General features: G+C 36.9%; 4 protein-coding genes, 1 long non-coding RNA gene and 1 other non-coding gene across 7 annotated transcripts; 2 read left to right on the forward strand and 4 right to left on the reverse strand.

Moving 5' to 3' along the window:
• Positions 1–789: 789 nt before the first annotated feature.
• LOC105160335 (Ribonuclease P protein subunit P38-like protein) lies at positions 790–4528 on the reverse strand. The gene is made up of 4 exons (XM_011077664.3): positions 3955–4528; positions 2480–3600; positions 1452–2338; positions 790–1305 (listed from the first exon to the last, which is right to left on the reverse strand). Exons 2-4 carry the CDS (start codon positions 3573–3575, stop codon positions 964–966), a joined length of 2325 nt encoding a protein of 774 aa, XP_011075966.2. The 5' UTR covers positions 3576–3600; positions 3955–4528; the 3' UTR covers positions 790–963.
• A 2423-nt stretch (positions 4529–6951) lies between these two features.
• On the forward strand, positions 6952–10259 carry TAP46 (2A phosphatase associated protein of 46 kD). The gene is made up of 9 exons (XM_011077666.3): positions 6952–7219; positions 7324–7446; positions 8086–8172; positions 8304–8408; positions 8567–8728; positions 8921–8956; positions 9078–9149; positions 9436–9716; positions 9828–10259. Exons 1-9 carry the CDS (start codon positions 7124–7126, stop codon positions 10066–10068), a joined length of 1203 nt encoding a protein of 400 aa, XP_011075968.1. The 5' UTR covers positions 6952–7123; the 3' UTR covers positions 10069–10259.
• A 218-nt stretch (positions 10260–10477) lies between these two features.
• Positions 10478–16382, reverse strand: SS1 (glycogen/starch synthase, ADP-glucose type). Its single transcript, XM_088879610.1, has 15 exons — positions 15951–16382; positions 14868–15235; positions 14525–14602; positions 14307–14431; positions 13819–13900; positions 13285–13458; positions 13004–13085; positions 12720–12811; positions 12475–12537; positions 12292–12381; positions 11960–12084; positions 11785–11893; positions 11647–11702; positions 11479–11518; positions 10478–11361 (listed from the first exon to the last, which is right to left on the reverse strand). The coding sequence occupies exons 1-15, from the start codon at positions 16249–16251 to the stop codon at positions 11203–11205; spliced, it is 1944 nt and encodes a 647-aa protein (XP_088735736.1). The 5' UTR covers positions 16252–16382; the 3' UTR covers positions 10478–11202.
• LOC148788472 (U4 spliceosomal RNA) lies at positions 10484–10639 on the reverse strand. The gene has a single exon (XR_016065401.1). It is a non-coding gene; the product is annotated as a U4 spliceosomal RNA (small nuclear RNA).
• Positions 12377–13642, forward strand: LOC148788473 (uncharacterized). The gene is made up of 2 exons (XR_016065171.1): positions 12377–12623; positions 13326–13642. It is a non-coding gene; the product is annotated as an uncharacterized LOC148788473 (long non-coding RNA).
• A 1009-nt stretch (positions 16383–17391) lies between the features above and the next one.
• Positions 17392–20266, reverse strand: IQD21 (IQ-domain 21). 2 transcript variants are annotated; one of them, XM_011077668.3, is made up of 5 exons: positions 19981–20266; positions 19756–19869; positions 18658–18948; positions 18207–18581; positions 17392–18114 (listed from the first exon to the last, which is right to left on the reverse strand). In XM_011077668.3, exons 2-5 carry the CDS (start codon positions 19846–19848, stop codon positions 17524–17526), a joined length of 1350 nt encoding a protein of 449 aa, XP_011075970.1. In that variant the 5' UTR covers positions 19849–19869; positions 19981–20266; the 3' UTR covers positions 17392–17523. The 2 variants fall into 2 exon arrangements, with proteins under 2 accessions (XP_011075970.1, XP_011075971.1); XM_011077669.3 differs by having other exon boundaries at positions 20104–20265.
• Between the last annotated feature and the right edge of the window lie 4247 nt (positions 20267–24513).

The following is a 24513-nucleotide window of genomic DNA, read 5'->3' on the forward strand; positions in this document are numbered from 1 at the left end:
ACCAATGGCAACCATGCCTAATAAAAGCATGCAGCAAAAAGAGGGAACACATGAAGATTCTTGCAAGTGATTGAAGATGGAGGCCAAATCGAGCCATAAACATCTCATCCATCAGACTCCAAATTGTTGGGCTTATTCACATCTCATACTAACTTTTTGCCGTAAAATTCTTACTCAAACTTAATTTTGTCGAATCAAACCAATTACAAAGTAATTGTAATCCATTTGCATGTGATTGATCGCTCTCTTTGAACTGTACACCAATTACATAATAACTGTATTACACTTACCATATAATTAATTCAGTAATCTAGGCTAAAATCTCCTGTCCTTGTGGAAACCTTTTTGTTTTTCCTCATTAAGCATTTATGGCTGCATACCAATCAATGCTGGCTAGTGATACATGACAAGAATCACTATGCATGTTATGCATGTATATAAGCATGATGTATGCATGCACATGTTGTGTGTTGACTTGACCCTAACATAGCATGTGAGGCAGCTATTCCCTTTTGTGTGGACTACTGAAGGAAGGAATCCATGAATCATTCAATGGACATTAATGTGTTCACATTTGGATCTATGCCTCTCCATTCATCCTCAAAGCATATCACATCATAGAAGCAACTCCTTTTGGCATCAGGGCTTATAGTACAGAAAGAACAATATATTACATCATGCGTGTAGTGATATGTACTGATTCAGAACTAAGACTTTGTATCAGAGGACTGTATGTGCCTATACATGCATTCATGGAAATGGAGGTGCTTAAAATTGGCTGATGATGAATATTGCAAGCCTTGCCAAGTCATTCCATAAATGGGTGAAGGAAATTTGAGAGAAAGACCAGAGAAGATAACTTATATTATTCAAATTTACTATAGAAGCGTTAGAGTGATTGATAAATCTATAGACCTTAAAACCTTCCTATTGGACGCATCTTCTCATTATTAACAATTGAACCTATCTTTTGAGATGTATAATACCGTCACATGCCAGGGTTCCCTCAAGATCCCCGATAATTCGAGATATCCGGACTTCAAGGCCCCTCTGAACTTCTCGGAAGAGCGTTCTGATACTATCAGCAAATCGCTCCACGTCAAAGCTCTCTGGCTTTTCAATCTTTTCTACATAACCAACAAGCCCAGAGGCAATCTTGGTTTGCACTTCCATTAGCTTTTGCCCCGTTGCAACTATATATCTCTGTAATTGAAAGGTCTCTTCAAGAAACTGCTCCAGCTTTTTGGTTTCATCCTCTGTTCTAGCAATGGCCAATCCTCCATTCAAATTCAAGTTTTTCTCATGCTGCAGTGATGAACAGCAATTATAAGTTGATTTACGTAATCATAAAAGTCTTGCAACTTGATCGAGAACTTCAAGAAAATGCTAACTAGAAAACGTAGATTCCATATTTGAGTTGATAGAAAAGTAAAATGTGGTTGGATTTTTACCATTCTTTGGCAAAGATCATCAGTTTTACCCTGAAGCGACTGGTAACGATCAACTTGTTTGTTCAGAAGGGATGTAAGTGCATGAAACCCTTTCACTCCAGAATACCCATTGTTGTTTTCGCTGTTTTCCTGCTTTCCTGTCAACCTCTCAAGCATGAGGAATTGCTGCTTGAGTCTCTTGATCTTGTAGGAAACTCCAAGTGCATGAATATCCATCTTCCAGGTTGAAGTTGTTTTCCTACTTGGTCCTTGGCCTAATGATGTAGATGTTTCAGCATTTGCAATGTCATCTGAGTCGATACTTTCTCGCCGCAAATGATCTGGCTCCATTGCAGCAACCTTACCCTCTTGCAACTCCTTATGTGGATTTTGAAGTGTCAAAACTATATCCTTGACCTGTTCATTAGCTGGCATGTCATCCACCTTTTTGTCCTCCACTGCTTGAGAAATTCCCTCAGCTATTGCCTTCAGTTCTTGCCTTTTCTGCCCTGGTTTTCTTTTAATGACCTTTACTTTCGACCACACTGTATCGTGGTTTATTGAATTGAAGTTCAATTTTTGGAGATTTGGAGGATTGAACTGCAAAACCAACTGCTCTTTTAGTGAATGTAATTCAGCATTGCGGTCCAGCAAAAGGGCCTCCAACTTCATATTTTCCTGCCTGAGCTGTGTAATTTCTTGATCAAGCCCTTCAATATGTGACTGCAACCTCTTTGATTCTATTTCTGTGCTCAACAAACGCCAGCGGAAAGCTTCTAACTTTTCGTCTTTGATGCTCAGTTGCTCTGCAAAAGCATCTATTTCAAGGTTATGTCTTTCCTCCATTGCAATCTTGTGTGACTCTGAGTCCTCCCAATTCTCCAAGTGGTCAACATCAGCTACTGACTCTGAAAATAGAACATGTAAGAGTAAAAAGAATTAAACAACAGAAACTTAACAAGATCGTAGAAACAATGAGGCATAACAATTTCGACAAGCATGTGTATATTTATGCAAATGCAAGTTTCATATAAAGAAGGTGATCTTACGTGTTTTGTCAGTTCCCTCGGTCAAATATGGATCAGATACAAGGGAAAAAACTTCTACCCCTTTCCTAACATCTGACTTCACGTCTACATGCTTAGCAAACATATTTCTCAATGACTGTCTTTCATGTTTAGGCTCAGAAACCGCCTTCCATCTTGCTGTTTCTAACTCGGCTTGCTTATTCTTGGCCTTTGACGATTTCACTTCCTTTAACAGCATTTGTTTCTCTGCTGTATCTAATTTGGACTTCCTCAGCATGGCTGACAAAATCTGATCTTTCTGTTCCAAATCCTTGCGCATTTTCAGAAGCTCAATAGATAATCTTTGGGTCATCACGATAGACTGCTCTTTCTGCTCCAGTACCGAATCAAGTTCTTGCTTTGCTGCTTCAACTTGCCTAACGGCCCGACCCAACTCTGCTTCAAGCTGCCTCTGATTTGATACAAGCTCAATAATTGCCGTCTTATGTCTCGATAGTTCACTAGAATGGCGTTGAGCTTCACGTTTTACGTTTTCTCTCAACTCATCCACAAGATTTTCTGCCGCCTTAACTTTTTCTTCTATCTCCCTTCTCTTCTGCTCTCCTTCCTCGAAGGACTTATCCTTTAACTGCAAAATAGCTTCATTCTCCTTCAATTTCTCATTCAATTCAGAAATAGATTTCTCCTTTTTCATCTCAACAACTCTCAACTCATTCATAAGAGCAGCAATTTGCTGCCTGAGTTTCCTTCTCTCGTCAAACCAGCTCTGCTCTCGGGCAGCAACTATGCTAACAACTTTCTCATTTGCTTTTGCCTCTTCGCTTCTTCTTTTCTTCAATTCTTGTATCTGTTTCTGGGCATTCTCCAGCTTTTGAAGAAGCTGCCCACTTTTAGCCTCCTCCCTTTGAACCCTCCAAAGGAGCAATCCCAACAGATGGGCACTTCCCTTAAGCATCCTATTTCTTATTTCGGACCATTTGCCGTCACACATTTCAGGCTCCGGCAAGAGCCGAAGAGCAAAAAATGCACAAGAAACGCCAAAAAGCATCGGATACAAGCTATCAATGTTCTCCTCAGATATAAAAATGAAGGAACCTGAGACACCCTTTTCATCCATCCCTCAATTATAAGATCAGCCACCTCTGAAGAATGCCACAGAAGTGATGAAATTAAAAAATACACCTTTTAAATGTGAAATATCAAGAATTCTTCAAACATAGACAAGGGCTAGCACCAAATTCATACTAGGTTAACGGAACCAAGTATCAAGAACTCTGAATTCAAGTAAAACATTAAAACCCCTTGCTGGTGTAAGATTAACAAAAGAGAAGGAAATATCAAGCTACTCCAACCACAGGAATAACTGTGCGAGATCATTAGAAAGATCAAAATTTCACAAAATTACAAAAAGAAAGAGAAAAATGCAGAAACTGACAAGTTTCTTGAACTGAAACACAGAACTCGGGATCCAAAAACTTTATAAACAGATTACTTACAAGAATTGGGGCCAACAACACTTCAATCAACACAAGAGACCACCCATTTGGAGAAGAATTTCAGCTAAAACAAAAACCCCATTTGGGAATTCATTCAGCTTTAACCAACACTTTTGCTTTTCCAACATAGAACCCAGAGCAGCAAAAATGCCCAACTGCAAAAAGCTGCTAACACCTGTTTCTTACTGAAATTATCCCATATAAAACGTTCAGAGAACGCCAAAAGCATGGACTTTTACACGTGCGAACTCTGCTAAATCAGTTAATTTTTGTACTGTAACTGAGCTCAAGAAAAAAACCAAAGGCACAAAGAAAACACACACTGTTCACTCTTTTCCCTAGTTTTCAGTGCTGACCCCATCAAACCCCACTTTAGGCAAACACCCTTGATTCTTTTATCATCTTTTGTTCTTCAGTTTTCTGGCTCTGAATAAGAGGATTGAGGAGCAACTGGGTCCAGATTCGTGGTAATTCCGTTCACATTGATGCTCAAGAAAATTAACGTACAAACCAGAAAAACAGTGTTGTATCTCTGTCAAATTATCAAACACTAATATATAATATATATGTATTTTTGTACTAATCTTTCCAGCTTGGCTTGGCTGTCAATCTCTCTTTCTGTCTGTAGCCCCACTACTGCGTGGATTAAGCCATATGCAAAAGATAACTATATGCCCACAAGATTTGACATTTATGTTTCTACTTCAACAATATTTTCATTACGACTATATAAAAATAATTTATGACAATATTTTCACTCGAAATTCAATTTCGTGAATATAAATAAATATAAAAAAATAGACATTTTTCTCAAATTTACCTTTGTAAAAACAATAGGTAGGTAGTAGGACAATTTTTAGCCAAGGCTTGGAACTTATTTCACTAGGAAATCTTAAATTGGAATAATGTTGGACATAACGAAATATTCATACTATATTATTCTCCCCAACCACCATAAAATCATGTGATATTGTGCTAAGAGTTTCATCGTACACAATATTTATAATTCGATTTTGCCTTATCTTTCCTAGAAAAAAGAAAAATAAATAAAATATTGAGATGGACCACAATATCAATTTTAGGCTACAAATATAGACACCCCCTAGAATTATGGATCACGAGACCTTGTTTTTAAAAGAAAAATAAAATCTTTCCCATGGCCCAAAGCAACAAGATTTGCACAACCAAACCTGAAAATTCCCACCAACCCTTCCTAAGATGTTGCCTCAGCTAATCCCTAAGTTCTTGACTTGGAGCTGTAAGTCATCCATTTATTTTATATTAATTTAATTTGACGAAATCTAATTTGAACAAAAATTTCTAAGGATGCCCGCCAAGAAACCATCATGTTGCAATGGGCCCAAAGAGATATGTGGATTTACATTAGTGATGATGATTGGTGAAAGCATTGATACACAAATTCTTGAAGTTGCCCTGCCCCCTTTGCTGAAACCTGTAAAGAAGGGGGTTTGCTGGATTAAAGCTGAGCAAATCTTCAAACTTATTGGCCAATTTTTCAAGTATAGTTTATTGGAAACAAAAACAAAGTACAGTATTATTTGTGGTCTCTTATTTATATTTAAATGTGAAGATCTGCCCTTGGAATCTCTGACAAGGCTGGAATCCCACAATTGGATTGCATTCAAAGCAAACACATGTATGAAGAATAATTGCTACTTGTTTTTTTTGGTAATGTTTTGGACTTTGTAAGTATAGCTAGTGATATTAATAAAATCCACTAATTTCCCATCCCAATTACCTCTTTGTAATTAAGAATATCCTAACAGGATCGATGATTCACATATTTTATATTAAAGATATTTAGATACATTTATTCGACTCATTTAGCTCATGACTTTTAGAGGTTCAACATATAGTGTGATCCAATAAAATTTAATGGATACTATATTATTTGATCAAAACTTATTAACAGTACTATCCGTATGTCATTTTTATACTGATATATATAAACTTCGACTTTTAGATTCATTACTGATTTGATTGTCGGAGTGTATTCGTTGGAACTCTTGACAAGTGGATGTTTTTTTTACTTTGATGTTTATCAGTGGTGGTATACAATACATTTGCACGATGATAAATTAGTGCACCGTAGTTACATGTTTCATATCTGTAATAGTATTGTACATTAGATGTTTTTTGTACCGAAAAATGAAATTACTAAATGCTAGTTCAATTCGTGTTCTTGATTTAAATTATATTATTGTTTTAGGTTAATAATTATAAAAATTTAGAATTAATGCATCAATATCTTTTTGAGTACATATGATTTTAATCTGGCGAAAAGAGAAAATTATATTCCACCCTCTAAAGTTTGGTGTAATTACACATAGACACTCTATGGCTTGAAAAATTACATCTACCACCCCTAACAAATAAGTCCCCTATAAGTCAAAATGCACTAAAGTTGTTGATGTTAACAAAAAAAAAAAAAACTTAATAAAAATTGATATTTATCCTTTATTGACTTAAAACTAACTTAATGCAGGTCGAATAATTTTTTCAGAATAAATTACCGTTATCACGGTGAAGATATATACCTTCTCATTTATTTTACCTGCTATAAATCAATAGTAAGTCAGTCGAGGGTAAATATGGAGTTATTTTTTATTTTTTTTATTAATATCAGCAAATTCGATGAATTTTGACTAATGAATTGACTTATTTGTAGGCGAAAGCACATTTCCTGCATTCAACATCTTTTATGAGTACTTATGATTTTAATCTAGCGAAAATTATGTATAAATAGTGGGAATTGGGCCCAATATGAGTTGTGGGCTATCCATACTGAAACATTAGGTCTTATTGGGCCAGCAACAGATGAATTAAGCCCAATAGTTGTTGGGCTTAATAGAGCCTATTGATTGAAATGTGCCAACAAACTGATTGATGAGCCCATTGGAACTGAGCTTTCTTCATTGGCTTTCCAAATCAAATAAAAGGTCCAAAATAACCTCCGAGCCGACAACCCGCTCACACCTTAACTACGCTCCAAGTCACCACACGGAAAGGCTCGACGGATCTCTCTAACATACGCCGGTGGCGCACGATTTACTTTTACTAGCACCTTCTCTGATTTCCCTAAACGTCTTTCAGATATCAATCTCACCCTAATCAAATCTCTTGGATTTCAATATTTCAATCAAAATCTATGGTGGAATTAACTATGGAGGAAATGTCTCTGCCAGTTCTTTTCGAGCAGGCTCGAAAAATTCACCAAGCCGCCTCCGACTCATCCGTCGATCAGGTATTTTGGCCCTTAGTTTTTATTTATTTTTCGTTTGTTGGAAGTCACATGTTTCGTTTTTGTTTACTTTTTTATTCTACTGATTGTTTTTGTTGATTTTATAGGATACTGTGAAGAAAGGTTGCGAACTGTTGAAGAAATGCGAGGAAATGATTGGAAAACTAGGGTTGTTTTCGGCTAATGAGACGAAGGAGGATATCAGCACTACTAATCTCAAATATCTTCTCGTGAGTCTTATTTCTGATTCTGTTTTTGAAGGAATATGATTAGTGTGAGACTTGCTATCTGCATATTTTAATGATTCGGCAGGTTTTTTATAAGCTTCTAGTTGTATCTAAATTGGGAAAGAAAGCGTAGAGTACTTTACTTAAATTATTTGATATATTGGTATATAGCGAGCAAAATCTGATTACTATCATTTGGTCTTAATCGCATGAGAGGAAGAAAGCTTAGGCTTCGTAGTATAATGTATATAGCTAGTAAATTTACAACTTCAAAATTGAGATTTCATGTTTGGTCTTGCACCAGTAATCGTTGAAGAGCTAACTGTATAACAGCCCGTATTGTTCTTGTGTTCATAACTTAAAAAAGCTAACTTTCAGAAAATCATGATTTGTCCAAGTATGACAACTAAAACTCATAATTTGTTCGAACGTGATAACTCGAATGTTTGTTCTTTCTATCTTGTTTATGTCTCTTTGCCTTATTTTTTTAGTCAATTATGTATTTGTTTGGCCTATTTTGGATGAATGTTTCATGGGGTTGAATTTCTAGTTGAAGAAAAATTTTGTTTATCTTTTACCGTTAAAAAATAATCAAAGCACACTCTGTTGCGCTAAAAATTTTGGTCATGATGATTAATACAGGTGCCATATTGTCTTGGTGAGCTAACAGAGAAAATCACTGAAGAGGACAGGATTAGAATTCTTAAAGCTTCACAGGCCAAGTTAAAGGTACTAATATCTTGTGGGAATATGTTTAAGGGTGTTATCCTTGTTATCTTTCTGTTTCTGGCTCCGGTGCAAAGATGTCTCGACAAGGTACTGATATTGTATGTATTGATCTCACGTGGCCATACCACCAGGAATTTATCTCATTCTGTGAGGCCATGGAGCTTGTACCCGAAGAGGAACTAGAATCATCTGCACGAGCTGCGGGTGGTACCTTCGCTGATCGCAGAGCTAAGAAGGTAGAATGAATACCAATTTAGGTTAATTCTGTTTCTGACTTCATATTCTAAGCTCGAGGGTTACTTCAAAGTCCTACTCCTCATTGCTGCCAAAGCCGTAAACTTTGTTGGAGCTGTAACTACTATGGTATGCCTCTAATTGTTCTGAGTTACTTCAGATTGCTCGCTTCAAGCGGCAGAAAGCTGCTGAGTCAAAATTGCTTGAAATAAAGGAACGAAAGGAACGGCGTGGGCGTTCTACTAGAGCATCTGCATTATCTACGCCTGTTGAGGCAGGGGAAGAGGATACGGAGGATGATGACGGAGAAGAGGAAAGGGAGGTTAGTTTCCATATGAGTCCTTTTATCGATAAATATACCTTATTTATTTTATGTAAATGACATACTCCTGCTTGCTTTCAACTTTCTATGACTGATTCAAAACTGTGACACTATAATGTATGGGATGCTAATCCATCTACTCCTCCATGTCTGTCTATGAATTTCTTAAATAATGACTGTTGTTCTTTTCAGGCATGGCTGACCACCATCTCATTGGCACTTTGTAAGGTTGGTTTGAGATCATGGTGTCATCTCTGTCAGCCACAATCTTTTTTCGTTCTTTTTCCCCCCTTCTCAAACTTCATCATCCGCCAGTATAAATAACAATTTTGCCACTTGTATATTCCAGGCATTGGATCTGCTGGAAATGCTGAAGAAAGAGGAAGAGATGCTGCTAGTTGTTAAGGAAAGGCAGTCACAGGTATCAAAATTCTTGTGTTGTAGTTTATCATTTTGTGTTATACATGTTCCATCCAGTATATATTAAAAATCCTAGCATCATTTGTGTTTCTTGCAATTTTGATTCCAGAGAGACATTTTCCAGTACAACTTTCAAGTATGGCTTTTGTATATATGCCTCTCTGGTTTTCGTTGTCAATAATTGAGTATACATTCAGAATAAAACATCAAGAAGCAGATAGAACTGCTGATATCAGCGTAACCTTGCAATAAAAGGTGCAACTTCTAATAGCATCCTTCTTTTTCAGGAAGGAGAGAATGAACTTTCCCAGTCTATTCTTGATGAGCGCGCTAAGAAAGCAGAAGCCTGGCATCGTGATGCTTCAGCAAGAGTGCGATATACAAAACCAGCAGCTCCGATCACGTGTGCTACTTTTGCTCAAGATGTTTTGGAGGGTAGAGCAAAAGTTTCGCAGTTTCATGAACACAAACACCAGCCAATGATATTTGGACCAGCAAGCCTTGTGGGGAAAAACCCAACAAGCGAGAGGGAGAAAATTGCCGCTCAAGTTTTCCAGCCTCACTACCGGTATGTTAGTTAAATTATAAAACTGAACACAATATCAAAAAGATGGAACTGCTGGTAGTTGTATGAAGGAGATGCAGCTGTGTAAATCCCACTGAAATCCTGCTTTGACAGATTACCAACAATGAGCATAGAGGAAGCTGGCCTAAAGGAGATGGAGATTATGAATAAATGGCAAGAAAGGACCGCCAAGGTTATCGAGGAAGCTAACTCATCATGGTACAAGGATAACAGGCAGTCGAGGCCAGGTGATGAGGATGATGACGCTGCCCAAGAGAAGGCAAGGGCCTGGGACGACTGGAAGGATGACAACCCTCGTGGCGCAGGCAATAAGAAGCTTACTCCATGTGGTTAATACCACCTACTCTCTCCGTGCACCCGTCGTTGATCGTTCCTCAACTTGCAAAACTTTATATTACAATTACATGATTTTTATTAATGTTCCGGTTCCAGTTTTGTTACAATGGTCAAACTATTCTACTGTATAGTAGCTGTAGCTGATGAGCATACATAACTTATCTAAGCACAGGGGTATATTTAGATGTACCATAATCTCCATGTTGCTGCATTATTTTTCAACCGGTGGAAGCCTACAATTTGAATCTATGGTGTGGTGATGGGCGCTTTTATCCCCTTACGGCCAAACTCGGCACAGTTTCAGATATATCAAGACTGAATCATAATGTCTTAATGCAAACTCCACTATTATAATGAAAACAGCTACCGCTGGAATGCACGATGGAGAAATAACTTGAAACTGGGAATTGTAGGGCTTTACCCTGGGTTAGAGGGAGCCCTTCCAGAAATTCTCGAGGGCCAGGGGCGAGCCCAGGCCCAAGAGGGGGTTTGGAAATAGTTTTCAACCAGCAATAGACGCGCCTCGGTTAGAACCTCACTAGCTGCGTCATTGCCCCAAGCGCAAAGATGAGTGGCATCAATCATCTCCTCTTCTCTTTACTCTTTCCTGCTCCGCCAACTTCCTAACGTAGAAACGATGTGGGATTGAAACTTCGGTCAAATTACGGTCCGATAGATTTCACAAATTTGCAATGGAGCCCTCTCATTTTGAAAAGCCAAAATCAAATATGGGAATTCTTATACATGTGTAATCTAGTTAACTTCGATCTTGGTCAAGTTCAATCCAAACAAAAATCAAAATCAGGGAAATCAAATCGTCATCGAGCAACAGAGTTGGTCTCAGAAAGTTTTGTGCACTGCGTCCACTCAAGCGGCACACAGAAGACCATAGAGTGGCTAAGAAAAGAATAAATCAGTTAATATTGGAAGGAATTCCACGTTTAAGTCTACAAGACCCCAAAGAATGAAAGAACATAACTTTTCATGTCTTGCACTTCTGCAAAAGAACTTCATGCAAGGATCACCATTGACAATATGGCGTGCCTTTTCTGTGCATGTCTTGCTCTGGTCTGACGAGCTTTATTGCAAAAGCGGCCCTCTCAGCTGCTGATGCTTCTTGTTCACTCTTGGCTTAGCCAGCATAAGGGGGGTCGATAAAAGCCCACTCAATAACTTGCTCGTATTGAGTTGCTGCGCTGTCCCATGAAAAGTCCCTCTCCATTCCACGCTTCATTAGTCCTTCCCAAGAGGACTTGTGCTCTTTGTATGTCCAAACAGCTGTTCTTAGTGCCTGCAGAAATGTAGATTTCAAGTCAACGATGAAATGACTAAGAAAATAGCATCGTGCTAATGAGTTTATTCAACCATTAACGATTGCACAGTCAAAACTCATGAGATGGGAACTTACTGCCAGTAAATTTTCTTTTGTTAGAGGAGAAAACGTCCACCTGTTAACAGCCAAGAAATTATCATAAGCACAAGACAGTAGACCTGGTTTTCTGAAGATTTAATGAGGGATCCATGTTGAATTATACACGAAATTTCAGTAAGAAGATGCCTAAGTAGTTGAGCTTACCCTGTACCTTCACCAATGCCTTCGTTCGCATATGGGTCGAAATTCTGGACAGTGTCCTGATTAGTACAGAGAACTACGTTAGCACATTTCCCTATGTGATCAAAGGAAAGTGTCGAGGTTTAGGTTCTGTGATCTCACTCTAAGTCCCCCCGTGTGGTGAACAACAGGAATGGTGCCATATCTCATTGCATACAACTGATTTAGACCACATGGTTCGAACCTTGATGGCATTATCAGTATGTCGCAGCTGCAAAATTCTTCACATCATTACATAGTCGTTGTAAAGGTAAGTGGAATCTAAAACTAGAATTACCCTGCCGTAATCCTATGAGAAATCGGAACATTGAACCCAACCCAACCCCGGAACTTGTCTTTGTAAATGCCCTCTAAATGTCTCATCCAGTCTTCATATTGTTTCTCTCCTGACCCAAGCATTACCTGAAAGACAGAAGAAACTTGCTTTGAGGGATTAAAACTTAAATGGAATTGCACATGTTTCTCATTACAATTGGATGAATTAACCAAGTTTGCTATTTGAAGAGAAAGAGGAAACGAAGAAATAATATCTGCAACTTGAACAGATCACAGAACTAACTCTTAAAACATCACACACGTCTACGAAACATTGGCGAAAAGGCAACTCACAAGTTGGATATCTTCATGCATTAGATCTGGGACAGCTGAAAGAAGAATGTCAATGCCTTTCTGGTAGTCGAGTCTCCCAATAAACCCAATCTATGGAAAGTTGACTTTTAGAATCCTTCATCAGCAGAAAAGTACTCCAATTATCTAATCAAAGAATAGCATGATTATGTTCTTAGTTCTTACCAGAGGACAATCAGATCGAACGGGAAGGCCGAGTTCTTTTTGCAGTGAAATCTTGCATTCAAGCTGCAATGACAGGAAGCAAGATTTAGAGAATAGTAACAGTAACAACCAATGGCAGTACCTCAGGAAACGCTGAATCATGAGTATATGTAAGTCAATTTTTTGGGATATGGTGTTTATCAATAAGCTAAAAAGCATTTCTGAAAGCAAAATTGATAGTAATAAGTTACTTTGGAGAAACCCACCTTTCCTGAGAGGTCATGAACAGAGTACTGAGAAGCAATATGCTCATCTCTAGATGGATTCCACTCATTGCAATCAATTCCGTTTGTGATTCCTGCATGAGTACATGTTATCTTTGAGCAAAATCAACATGCATTGGACCAGTTAATAATGGAAAAAGAAGCGAAATAGAGAATTGAGAAAAACGGATCTGGGAGTCTGACCAAGTTATGTGTTCTTTATGTGGAGAATTATGTATCTAGAACATAAATGAATACAAATCCAGACACCAAACAAGAAAACTTACCAGTTAAAACTGTACTACGACTGCTCAAGAGCTCATGTAACCCATATCCACCCTCAGGCGTTGTTATTTCCCAGGAGTAACCCTATAACAAAAATCGAGAGGAACAGGAGTATGATGAGTTGTTTGGGGTTTATATGTGCAGCCCAGGTCCAAGTATTGACAATTCTCAAAGGTTTCTTGCAACATCTGAAAACTGAGTGCTGGTTGTCTATAACCCCGTAACTCCTTATCTTTCATAACATAAGAATACTCAGCATCACACTTCTTGTATTGAAATTTACCTGGCTAACCGTCACTATCCTGTCCGATGTGACAATTGCAGCTTTCAAAACATTGACGGCTTCACCAGGGTCTAGAGCATGTGTCCTTGCCCAGGGGGGAAACACCCATTCCAGCGCCTTATACCACCCACCAGGCACTCCCAGATTCCTATATGTAGCTGCGGGCTCTACTCCCTGTTGACGAAATGAATCATGCATCATTGCTATTCATTATTAGAAATTAAGCACGTATTCTCGTTATGCATCATTACAACATCCTATGGATAACCAAAGTTAATTTGACTACATTTTCAGAAGTTACAGAAGAAATTGTCGCTAGTTTGAACTTTGAACCATACTACACAAGTGTATTATTGTATTCCGATACCTTCAATTGATAAAAGGTACTAGAGTTTCTATAGGGTGCATAAAAAGTCATAATTTAAGAGAGTCCTTCCCCTTCCCTCTGTAAGAGATATGAGAATTGCTATTAAAATTGTATCTTACTCAAGACAATTACAGCCGGTAGATTCAGAGAAAGAAAAAGGATCTTACTTGATGGGCTATGTTATGTATTACAATGATACTCCGAGCATCCTTGTATACACCACATGGACGATACTTGGCTGCTAAGAGTCTGAAATTATGGACAGATGAATATCAGTACTCACATCCAGCTTTATCGACATGGCAAAAAGTAGATGACTGCTAATAAAGCAATATTAACCAACATGACAGTTGTTGAAACCTGAATCCCTTTTTTCATCATGAAGTGGAAAACAGAGAATGAATTCATGAGTCCCGTGCTCCGTGAGAAGAAAGAAAAGAAAACTATAAAATCAACCTTACGTCCAGATATGCTTATAGATCATGCGTTAATACATTTAAATTCTTTTCAAGAAGTTTAATTACCCCAGCACATGAAGGATCGTATGCAATGAGCTTTCTCACTGCAACAACATATCACTAACTAGTAATTGCCTATGGTGAGAGACTTTAAGCAGGAATCATCCAGAAAATGAAAGCAAATATTAGTCACATACACAGGAACTAGGCCAGCATGCCAATCATTTGCCAAAAAGAGGCACTTTTCTCCATAATTAAATCCTCCTAGTGGCAGCACTAAAGGAGCTTCACAAGCAGCATGGCAAAGCAAAGTGAACCGGAACTGTTTGGCCAAAAAGAGAACAAAATATCAACAATATGCCGTTGTTGTCAAACAATCAGTTAGTTTCTCCATCGAAGAGAACCAATCATTTACCTGATTATCACCAAAAGCACCAAAAGTATCGCCATATGGAGTTCCCAGTCGCTGGTATGAAAGGTGGTCAATAAAGACCTGAAAAATAGAACAAATGTTACAATGATAACAAATAAAACAATTAAGGAAGATAACTAACGGATGGATAATTTTTTCTTTCAATTTTCAGAAGGCAATCCTTATCCCACGGTGAACAATTTCAGGAAAGATAACAACCGATACTTCTTCTTTTTTTTCTTTCTATGAGTGTTTATTTTTTCTTTTTCTTTTTGTATTGGGGTAGGGAGGATGGAGAATGGCCGTCTTCTTCCGGGTAACAGCACTGAGATGTCAATGGTTTTACCCAATCAACTCCAGCCCTGAATTCATGAAAGAATCCGACCTCCTGCACACCACCAAAACAATAGATCTGGCTCCGTTGTTCCAGTTCAACAGCATTGGCATATGCTTTATCTGATGGACTTCCATTCAAATATCTTGGACAGACAACCATTACACGATGCCCCCGTGCCGCCATTGCTATAGGTAAAGAGCCACAAACATCTCCCAAGCCTCCGGTCTTTGAATATGGAGCTGCTTCAGCAGTTACAAAAATGACATTGTAGGTTGTCCTGGTTGAAGCTTGATCACTTGTTTCAACGTTTTCAGCCAGCTCATCCACTGAATTAGTTACAATTTCTCGAGTTTCCAGGATTTTCTCATGGCTGATTGCTGACATTAGATAAACTTGTACTTAGAACTTGCCTCACTATTCCGTGGAAAAAAAACTCATGCAAATGACCTCAATACACATGTTTGTTAGAGAAACAAAAAGTCCACCACACAGCTAAATCAACATAAAAAATTTGTTCACATATTCAATTCATAACATTTTGAATAATCCCAAGTCCCATTTTTCTTTTCCTTTCCCAAACTTAAGAACCAAACTATTACACTCAGGAAACGAGCCGCCGTCTGTCAAAGAGGAGTTTTCTTTTCCTGCTCATCACTTCCACTAATCTTATATACACCTACAAAGCCGATAGTCCTAAAATACAAAAATCACAATAAAGAAATAGCGATAACATCTAGTCTGTAATTCCCAAAAGAGAAGGTATTCTAGTCTCTAAAAATACATCCATAAGTTCACCCCACAAGAGAGCCGAGGGCGAGAGACGGAGAGAGATTGTCAATATCAGAAAGACAAACAAGAAACGAGAACTGAATGAAAGAACCTTATAACCAAACACCTCTGTTTCACTTATCTTCGACAATCAAGAAGCACCTAATTCACATCATGAATGTACCACACAAATAATAATAGATGTTCTATTCTAGAACAAAATCACATGCACAAAACAACCATCAAGCACAAGAAGGCAAAAGGTTGCAAAAAATAAACAGAAAAACATGAAAATGGATTGAAACTATTCATTATCTCTATTACCAGAGTGCGGAATCAACTGAAACCCAACAACGGAGCCAGAACTATCTCTCTCGGTTCCCAATAAAAGAAGCTCGTCTCGTTCCTCATTTTGAGCACTATTACTACTTCTACTGATAAGATCCTCCTCATTTCTATCCTCAGTGAATGATCTTGCTCTAATACAAAAAGATTGAACCTTTCTGTTCCTAAACAACAACGAAGCAAATCCCACTTGCCTAACACTACTAAAAGAACTGGAAACGCTGTTTTCTCTCAATCCGGGGCCAACAGTTCTTGACGGGATGATCTGCAGAGTCTCCATGAGAGAGAGTAGAGAGAGAGAGAAAGAGCCGACTGCAGAAGCAAAGAATCAGTGATGATTTGCAACAGAGGCCAAAAAAGAAGAAACGAAAACTTGAAGGCACAATGTATAGGATCCGGTGAAAGCGCGAAAAAAGAGAAATCAGTGGGTCCGGTGGTGGGTTTACATAGTCAGACATAGTTCGTGAAACTGGCAGTGATGGCGATCGACAGGTGGCTGAAGACTGAGGTCAGACACGTGTCACTTATTGGATGGCCAATATGTGGGCGGGAACACGGTGCTCCACAGACACAACGACTGAGCCACATTGATATTTTGCCATATGATTACATGATCCTATGCCTACGAATGCGATTGCGTTACCACCCCATTTGTCCTAAAATTCCTCGTAATTTATGGGTCAAAAAACGACTTTCTTGTGTTTTAGTTTGGCAAGTTTTCAAATTTAATTTATTTTATTTTTAAAAGATGGACCAAAATATGGTAAAAATTAATTGTATCCCTTGCAATCATATTCCATAAGAGATATACTGTCCTTCCCTAAAAACTTTCTATAATTTAAAAAATTTAATATAGTATCCCTATTGTTTGTTTCCGTCCAACAAATAAATCTATTCATTAATTAAAAATTTATTAAATTTATTGATATCAAATAAAAAATTGAATAAAAATTTGTCTTTACATCCGATTGACTTATTATAAATTAAATAAATATTTTACAATTAAAAAATTATTATAATGATGAAAATATACCCTCCACACACATTATTGCGTGAACAATCTATATGGGTAGTATTTTCAATTATATATATAAATCTTTACAATTGTGTATATAAATTTCAAGAATCGTCCAATATTTTTTAATCCAAATAATTTTGAATCATAATATACATGTTATAATGAGTCGAGTATTAGAAAAGTCGATGAAATAAAGGAAAATGAACATGAATTTTTTTTAAAAAAAAGAAAAAAAGAAAGGTGTCTCTCTAGTAAAAATGATAATTTTAACTAATCTTGCATATATAGAAATTAATGAGATTAACTTAGCTCGAAACAAATAAGAGATTTTTACAATAATTTAATTTGCAGCTGAAAATTCTTCCAAAATAAGAAAAGACGATGCAAATTTAACAAACATAATAACAACACAACAGATACCCATCCTTTAAATATGTTCACAACATTATTATTTATCACACAAAACTATTAAATAGACAAAGTATTAACACACAATACACTTAACCACACAATTTCATGGGAAAAAAGAAAAATTCACCCAAAATTATGTCTCCAAGCCACGGCCCGATCCTCACTGCTTGATTCCGGGCTACGCATCCATTTCCCAGGCCCACGATTGTTTTCTTTTGGGTTTGGGCTTCTTTGGGCCAGATATGTTGTTGTACCTCCACCTGAGCTCGACGACTCGTAGCCCAACCCAATAACACTACCCCTCTTTGTCGATGAGTTCCATTGGGCTCCTGGTGGGCTCCGTTGCTTGACTGGGCCTTGAATTCGGACTTTTGCTTTTGCAGACTGAGTTGGGGCCATGTAGCTAGGGGCGTCATCCAGGCCCGATCGTCGTGGCTGTCGAGATGTATATGGGCTTGATTCGATGTAGTCTCCGCTGAGTCGGCCCATGTTAACATTCTCCGACCCCAATGGCATGATCAAATCCATTTCAACTGTTTTCTCGGACATGTTATCGGTGGTGGTGTTCTCACGCGCCACCACGGGCCGTGGATGGTAGGGCTGAGCCGCCATCCACCGCTCGAGCCAGTTCCATCCCCACTTTGACTTGTCCGTCCCCTCGTCATACAACTCCACATTTTCATCATTCATATCAGAATGCATCATTTGCTGTTGCTGCTCATCATCAATCACACTGTAAATCTAACAACCTCGTCTGGGTTTCATCACAGAAATAGAAACATTGCATCAAAGTTTCAAAAGAAAACCTGATAGGCTGAAGCATAGGCAAGAGCTCTGTCCCTCTTCATCTCCGAATCATGTAATCTTCTTGCAGGACTGTCCCTGATTTTACTCATACTCTGGTTCCTCCTATCCCACTCCTCACAACTCTCAAGCTTCTTCGTTCGACTCCTCATCCTCTGAACTTCTTCGTCATGTCTGAATCTTTTCTGCTCATCCTCCAACTTTCCCCGTGCCTTGTCGTGGGCAATTTGAAGCCTACGTGCACGAACCCTAGCCTGCACGCGTACAAGCGCTTGCATGCACCGCATTGTCATCTGCGCCTGTTTTCGCACGTTGTGGCCCCTTACAAGAGCCTGCAGCCTCACCAAGCCCTTCAAAGCACGTAAAGCCCGTCTAGCCTACAACGTCGAGTCATATGATCAGGACTTGGCCTTAAATATCAAATGTTTGTGTTAAAAAGGACTACTCTTTTACCAGATATCCTCTGTAATAAGATTGTATCAGAGTTGCAGCCCTTTCTTCCTTAGACTGGCGCCCGTATCCAGCTAATCTAACCACCTTAGCAGCAGCCTGAGCAGCTGCCACAGCCGCCTCAGCCGCAGCTGCAGTCGCCACAGCCACGGCCATAGCATGATTCTGATCCTCTGCCACTGGAGACGAACGAATGCTCTCCCCATTCGTCACATCTGGAGAACTCTCCGCCGGGAAATGCTCAAGGGACACGACCTCCGGTGCTTCATAATGCCATTTTTCGACAGTTTCCTTCTGAGAAGATCTCATCAATGACAAGCAAGAATCGTCCGAGATCAACAGCTTTTTTAATGTGCAAAATCAAACGAAAGATTAAAGCGTAATGCACAAAGTTAATTCCAAGAGTAAAATTCCTGGGGCCTAATCTATCTGGGCCGTGCAAAAAGTCAGCAACTGAGTTGCAAGGATGGGGATTGAACAAAGAGGAGCACATGATGATGAATGTGGTTTGAAGTTTGATGTGATGGGCATGTTGTAAAGAAAGCAATATGACATGAGAACTGCTGTTTGTTTTGGCATTATTGATAGGGGACCATACACACACATACATACATACATACATGATCTGAAATCTGAGGTATTTAATGTGGTTTCATGATGGAAAAGCCATCAGTCACCAGTTTTTGCTATGAGTATATGAACAGATGATGATGATGATGTATATATATACATAAATAGATCAGCTTGATCAGACATTGTTACTGCTGGACGATGCAGTCATGAAGGGAAGTGCATAGGACAAAACAATGGTCAGAAATTGTTAAAGAAAATGGCACTTAATTAACAATGATTATGGGACTGTAAGAAACAAGAATCTCAACTGCTGAATGCAAATCCAGGCCATTGATCAAGAAATGATCTTATATCATCTGGGCCTCTAAATTATCCCAGAAATTCAAGAAAAAGTGCAAATCAAACATGGTATTATCACAGCCTGACAAAATGCTTTCCTTCCTACATTCTACTCACATTTCACTACTTTAATTTTGTCCTAGAACAGAAACTCAAAGGTGACCAAGGAATACTAACTAAAGAACAAACCTTTTTTTCATGCTGCAATTCCTTGTTTGGAGATTGCTTGAAGACCTTCTTCACCGACGAAAACCAGCCGCCTCCGCCGCCTTTCTTCCCCATTTTCCGGCCAAAAATGATCACCTAAAACAAGGCAAAACAAACAATGAATAGCATGTGACATACATGATATATCATACAGTTATGAAAAAAGAGAGCAGCACGATCATCATCGTCTAGCTATAGACACAAAACCTAGTACAAAACAAAGTTAAAGAGCTGGAGCTAGAATTTCTCGCATCCTTTCTCTCTACTTGAACCCCATTTCTTCGCTGTATGAATGAAAGCGCTAACAATTGGGAGTAAATGACAACGTACTGCTATAAGTGAACAACATGTGACGAAGGTTGAAGAAAATTAAAAAGGGGTTGATAGAGAAAAGAACTGTGTGTGTGTGTGTCTGTGTATTTTTAGAGAGAGAGAGGAGGAGAGAGAAGAAAGTATGGTGGGATGGGAGTGAAGAGTAGTAGTAACTGCTGGCCCGCGCATTTGCCGTTCGTATTTAATCATTCTCACGAGGCGAGGGGGTTTAGCGTCTTCTTGGGATACCATGTACAGTTGGGCTCGGCCAATGGCGCCGCGACACGTGGAAGTTGCCCTCTTCACCAGGGTGTTCATCTACGTTCTCGGACATTGATAAACATTGCATAAAGACTAGATTTTTGTCACTAATCATGGGGGAGAGTGTGTATTTTGGGAAGTTCTACTTCTAGATGGATCACTAGTTTCTTCATCAATCGAGTCTAACTCGACCCGTATTGAAATACGGTCAGATTAGGAATTCAATAGAATTTTAATTCCAAATAGTTTGGATTGTCATAAAATTGGTCACTTTTCTTAAATTCTATATAAATCATATTGCATTTGTCATATAATTTATTCAAAAATCAATCAAATGTAATTTGTTAAAATTTTTCAAGTCGGATGTATATTAGGTTGCAATTAACATTAAACTATGATTCGATTTAATTCATATATTTGTATCTAAACAGCATCATGTAAGTAAATCCAGCAAAAATCTTTGATAAATAATTAACATCGTGGAAGTCTGAAATGATCAAAATGGATGGTTGAATTGCATTTGTTGTGCAAGTGAATCAATATGATCTTTAGATAAATGTCAATGTCAAAATATGTAATAAAATATATTTTGATAACTAAAATAGTTGGGTTAGCAAGTACCTAAGTTAAATATGGATCTTAATAAGAAATAAATAGTTGGTTAGGTTCAATTTAGGAGTTAGCGTAAGCCAATCAAGAGATGGAGTCCATTTTTCTTGTCCTTTTATTACATAAAATTAAAGTATTCTTGATTAATATTCATTAATTTTCGTGTAGTTGAGGTGTAATAAAACCACCACACGTTTGTCTAATTCTATGATGATGGACCGCAGTTGGTATGGGCAAATATCACCTTTAGTCATCATGAAAAAATGGGTACACTACCTTAAAAAAGTGACATTAATGCTTGATTCTAACTTAGAACTCCAATAATCTCCATTTTAACTTTTGTTAAGTGGCCAAACGTGTAATAATCCACAAATGAAGGACCACAAAGTCAAATATAGAATTTTCACGGGGGCGATAGTAGGTTTGAGAAAATGACAAAAATGTCATTATTTACAACCCAATTCAATCTTCAACAAGTTGTACCAATAAATAACTACATAAATCTCAATTTATTGCATAAATTAGATATCAGGGAAATTATGATTCAAATCGAATTTGATCAGAACTAAATTAATTACATAAAAATTATAATACATTCGTCGTGCGATTGGTGTATAATTTAGGAAAAATGATGAATCGTGTGATACACTTGTTCTCCGATTGATTTACTTCAAACAAACATGGTTCAAATATAAATTAACTAAGATCTCGTCACACATTTACAAATTAATTTTCAAATAAATAATCTATCTAATCCCCCGTAAGTAGATATTGAATTAAAATATATCAAAATCTCATTTAAATAAATTATTAAAAAATTGGAATATGCATAATTATTTTTTGGGGCAAATAATGTTTACACCTCAACGAGGTTAGGTGCAGATATACTGACACCTTCTACTCTCCGCAAAATTATAGATATATTTTGTGAGGTTGTAACTGTAATTATAATTAAACCCCTATTAAGTGACAAAATTATCCACAACGACTCCCTTAAGTACATTACACCATCATCCTTGTATGGGGTGTAGCTGTAGTTTCAGAAATGATAAAGAATTTTTATGTAGTAAGTCTAGTCTCAAGGGTATCAATGTAATTTATTTTTATTTATTTTTTAAAATTAAAAAAATAAATTTTTTTACTAGTAGCGAACCCAACGAAAAAATAAATAAATAAGTAAAATTAAAAATTTAGAGAAACATTGGATGAGTGACAAGTGTTGTTATCACACAAAGGGAAAATAGTGACATGGGTGTGAAAAAATTAATGGGAATTGAAGGGAGCAGTGTGACATGAATGTCCTTTTTAATAAAGTTTGCTGAGCTGTGAAGTTTGATCTTCACCAGCAAATTTGAGATGCAAATAGATCTTAATCAAGTAGACGACTCAAAATTCCCACTCAAATTAGCTATTATTCGTATAGTAAGTGCGATATATTTATTATGTGATTGGTTAATTTTATTGAATTATACATTAATCACATGATATTTATATTACACTTATTATATAATTAATTTAAATTTGACCGATCTCTATCTAAATTAGGAAAAAAAATTCAGTCAAACTAAGTTTGATAGAATAAAATCAATTGTACGGTAAATATGGTATACTTATCATGTGATTGATCAAATTTTTTAAACTATATATTAATTATATGATAAATGTATTATACTTATTATATGATTAATTCGAATTTGATGAAGCCCTGTTTGGATTATAATTTATCATTCTGGAGGGAGTAAAAGTGAAAACGAATGAAATGTGGGGGGGGGGGGGGGGGGTGCAGTGTGCAGTTTTTAGGTGGATCTGCTGCCTTTTGCTTCAATTTAAAGGCTAAATTTTGGAGGCCATCATTTTTAGGAGGGAGGTGAGAAATCTTCAATGCTTCATTTCTCCTACACCTTTTTTTCCATTCCTTTTTAATTGGTCATAAGTTGTTGTCACATTATTGGTTGTGCATGTACAATATATCACCATTGTCATGACATTAAAATTTAAAAACAAAAAAATATTCATTATGTTTGGCTCATTTTTGACTTATTTTGGTTTGTTCTGTGGAGATAGAGAGAGAAAAACAAAAATAAATAAGTATGTGTTAGAGATAGTGTATATATTTGGATTTGTTTCTAGAGATAATATAAAATAAGTATGGTATGTTCGATGTTGTTTAGCGGGAGATAAAAATTACTGTGCATTGTCAAATCATGTCTCTTTTATATATATGTATGAGTATGTACATAATTGTTTTAGTTGTAGGGCCTATAATTAGTGTAAACTTTTGGACAAAAAATAAATGAGGCGCTGTTTCAAAATATCTCAAAACACCACAAAAACTTCCAAAACAAATCAAGATAAATATTTGCCATGTTCCGGCCCATCTCAGAAATGGGCCAAATATGAAACCGAACACTATGATTATGATTATATATGATTTTACAGTTTTAGAAATATACTTGCACGATCAAATTGCTTATGTATGCATTATGTTTTATACGCTCGACTCTATTGTATTTCGCGCTCTATTTCTGATTATAACACACCACTCACACAGTAGTTTTATCATAATTACTTTAAGAAACTGTCTTTTACGAGTACTCTATGATAATCTACTAATATTCATTTTAACATTGTATTTGGATTTGTGAATCTGAAGGTAGGGTAGGGGTTTCAAACTCTAATACCAAATTCTTTTAATTTGTCTGAATAATTTTATAGTAGAAAAGGATTTCAAAAATCTTTCATCTATCAGTTTGAATTATATTTATAAATTCTATTTTATTATATAAGAAATTATTTTTCTAAATTCATCATTTTCCAATTAAAAATCTCCCATCCAATGTAGCATAAGTGAATTCATCTTCATCAACAAGTGTGATTTCTTGAAATTGAAATTTAATAGATTGACAACCGCTTTCAACTTCTTTCCATGTCCTTTTCTCTCCATGAGCATCTTTAGTGGTGTACTGAAATCCACTCACTTGGATCATTGGAGCCCACTTTCGGACATTCGGCTCAACCCATTTACACATTAAACTCAAAGCCCACAGTACAAATTTTGAGATGGCTTACAAGATATTGGGATAACCACACACACATGTCCTAAGCTTCCATACATTTGTATTGTAATTTGAGAAATTATGTTTAGTTATTATGATTTTTTTAATTTATTAAATAGATTTTTTAATTAAAATTCACTAAATTTATTTAATATCAATAAAAAATTAAAAAATATATATTTATCCTAATTGACTTATATTCAATTAATAGTACAATCACTTTAAAAAAGAAAGAGCACGTCGACGCATACAACGACATAAATGCTCAGCTTTAATACTTTTTAAATAATCTTGACGTCAAAGTCAATTGTTATTTTATTTATATGTTGTTTCATAAATCAAAATTCCCATAAATGGTGTAGTCCCAAAATTAGGTCTACATGCAAAAAATACTTCACTTTCATTAAAAAATTTATAAGTACATTAATTGATTTAGTGTCAATATAATATACTTCGAAAAGTATTTTAATATATATATATATATTTTTCGCTAAGGAGGTAT

This window comes from Sesamum indicum, linkage group LG4 (assembly GCF_026168435.1).
Source record: "Sesamum indicum cultivar Baizhima isolate 11 linkage group LG4, ASM2616843v1, whole genome shotgun sequence".
NCBI lineage: Eukaryota > Viridiplantae > Streptophyta > Magnoliopsida > Lamiales > Pedaliaceae > Sesamum > Sesamum indicum.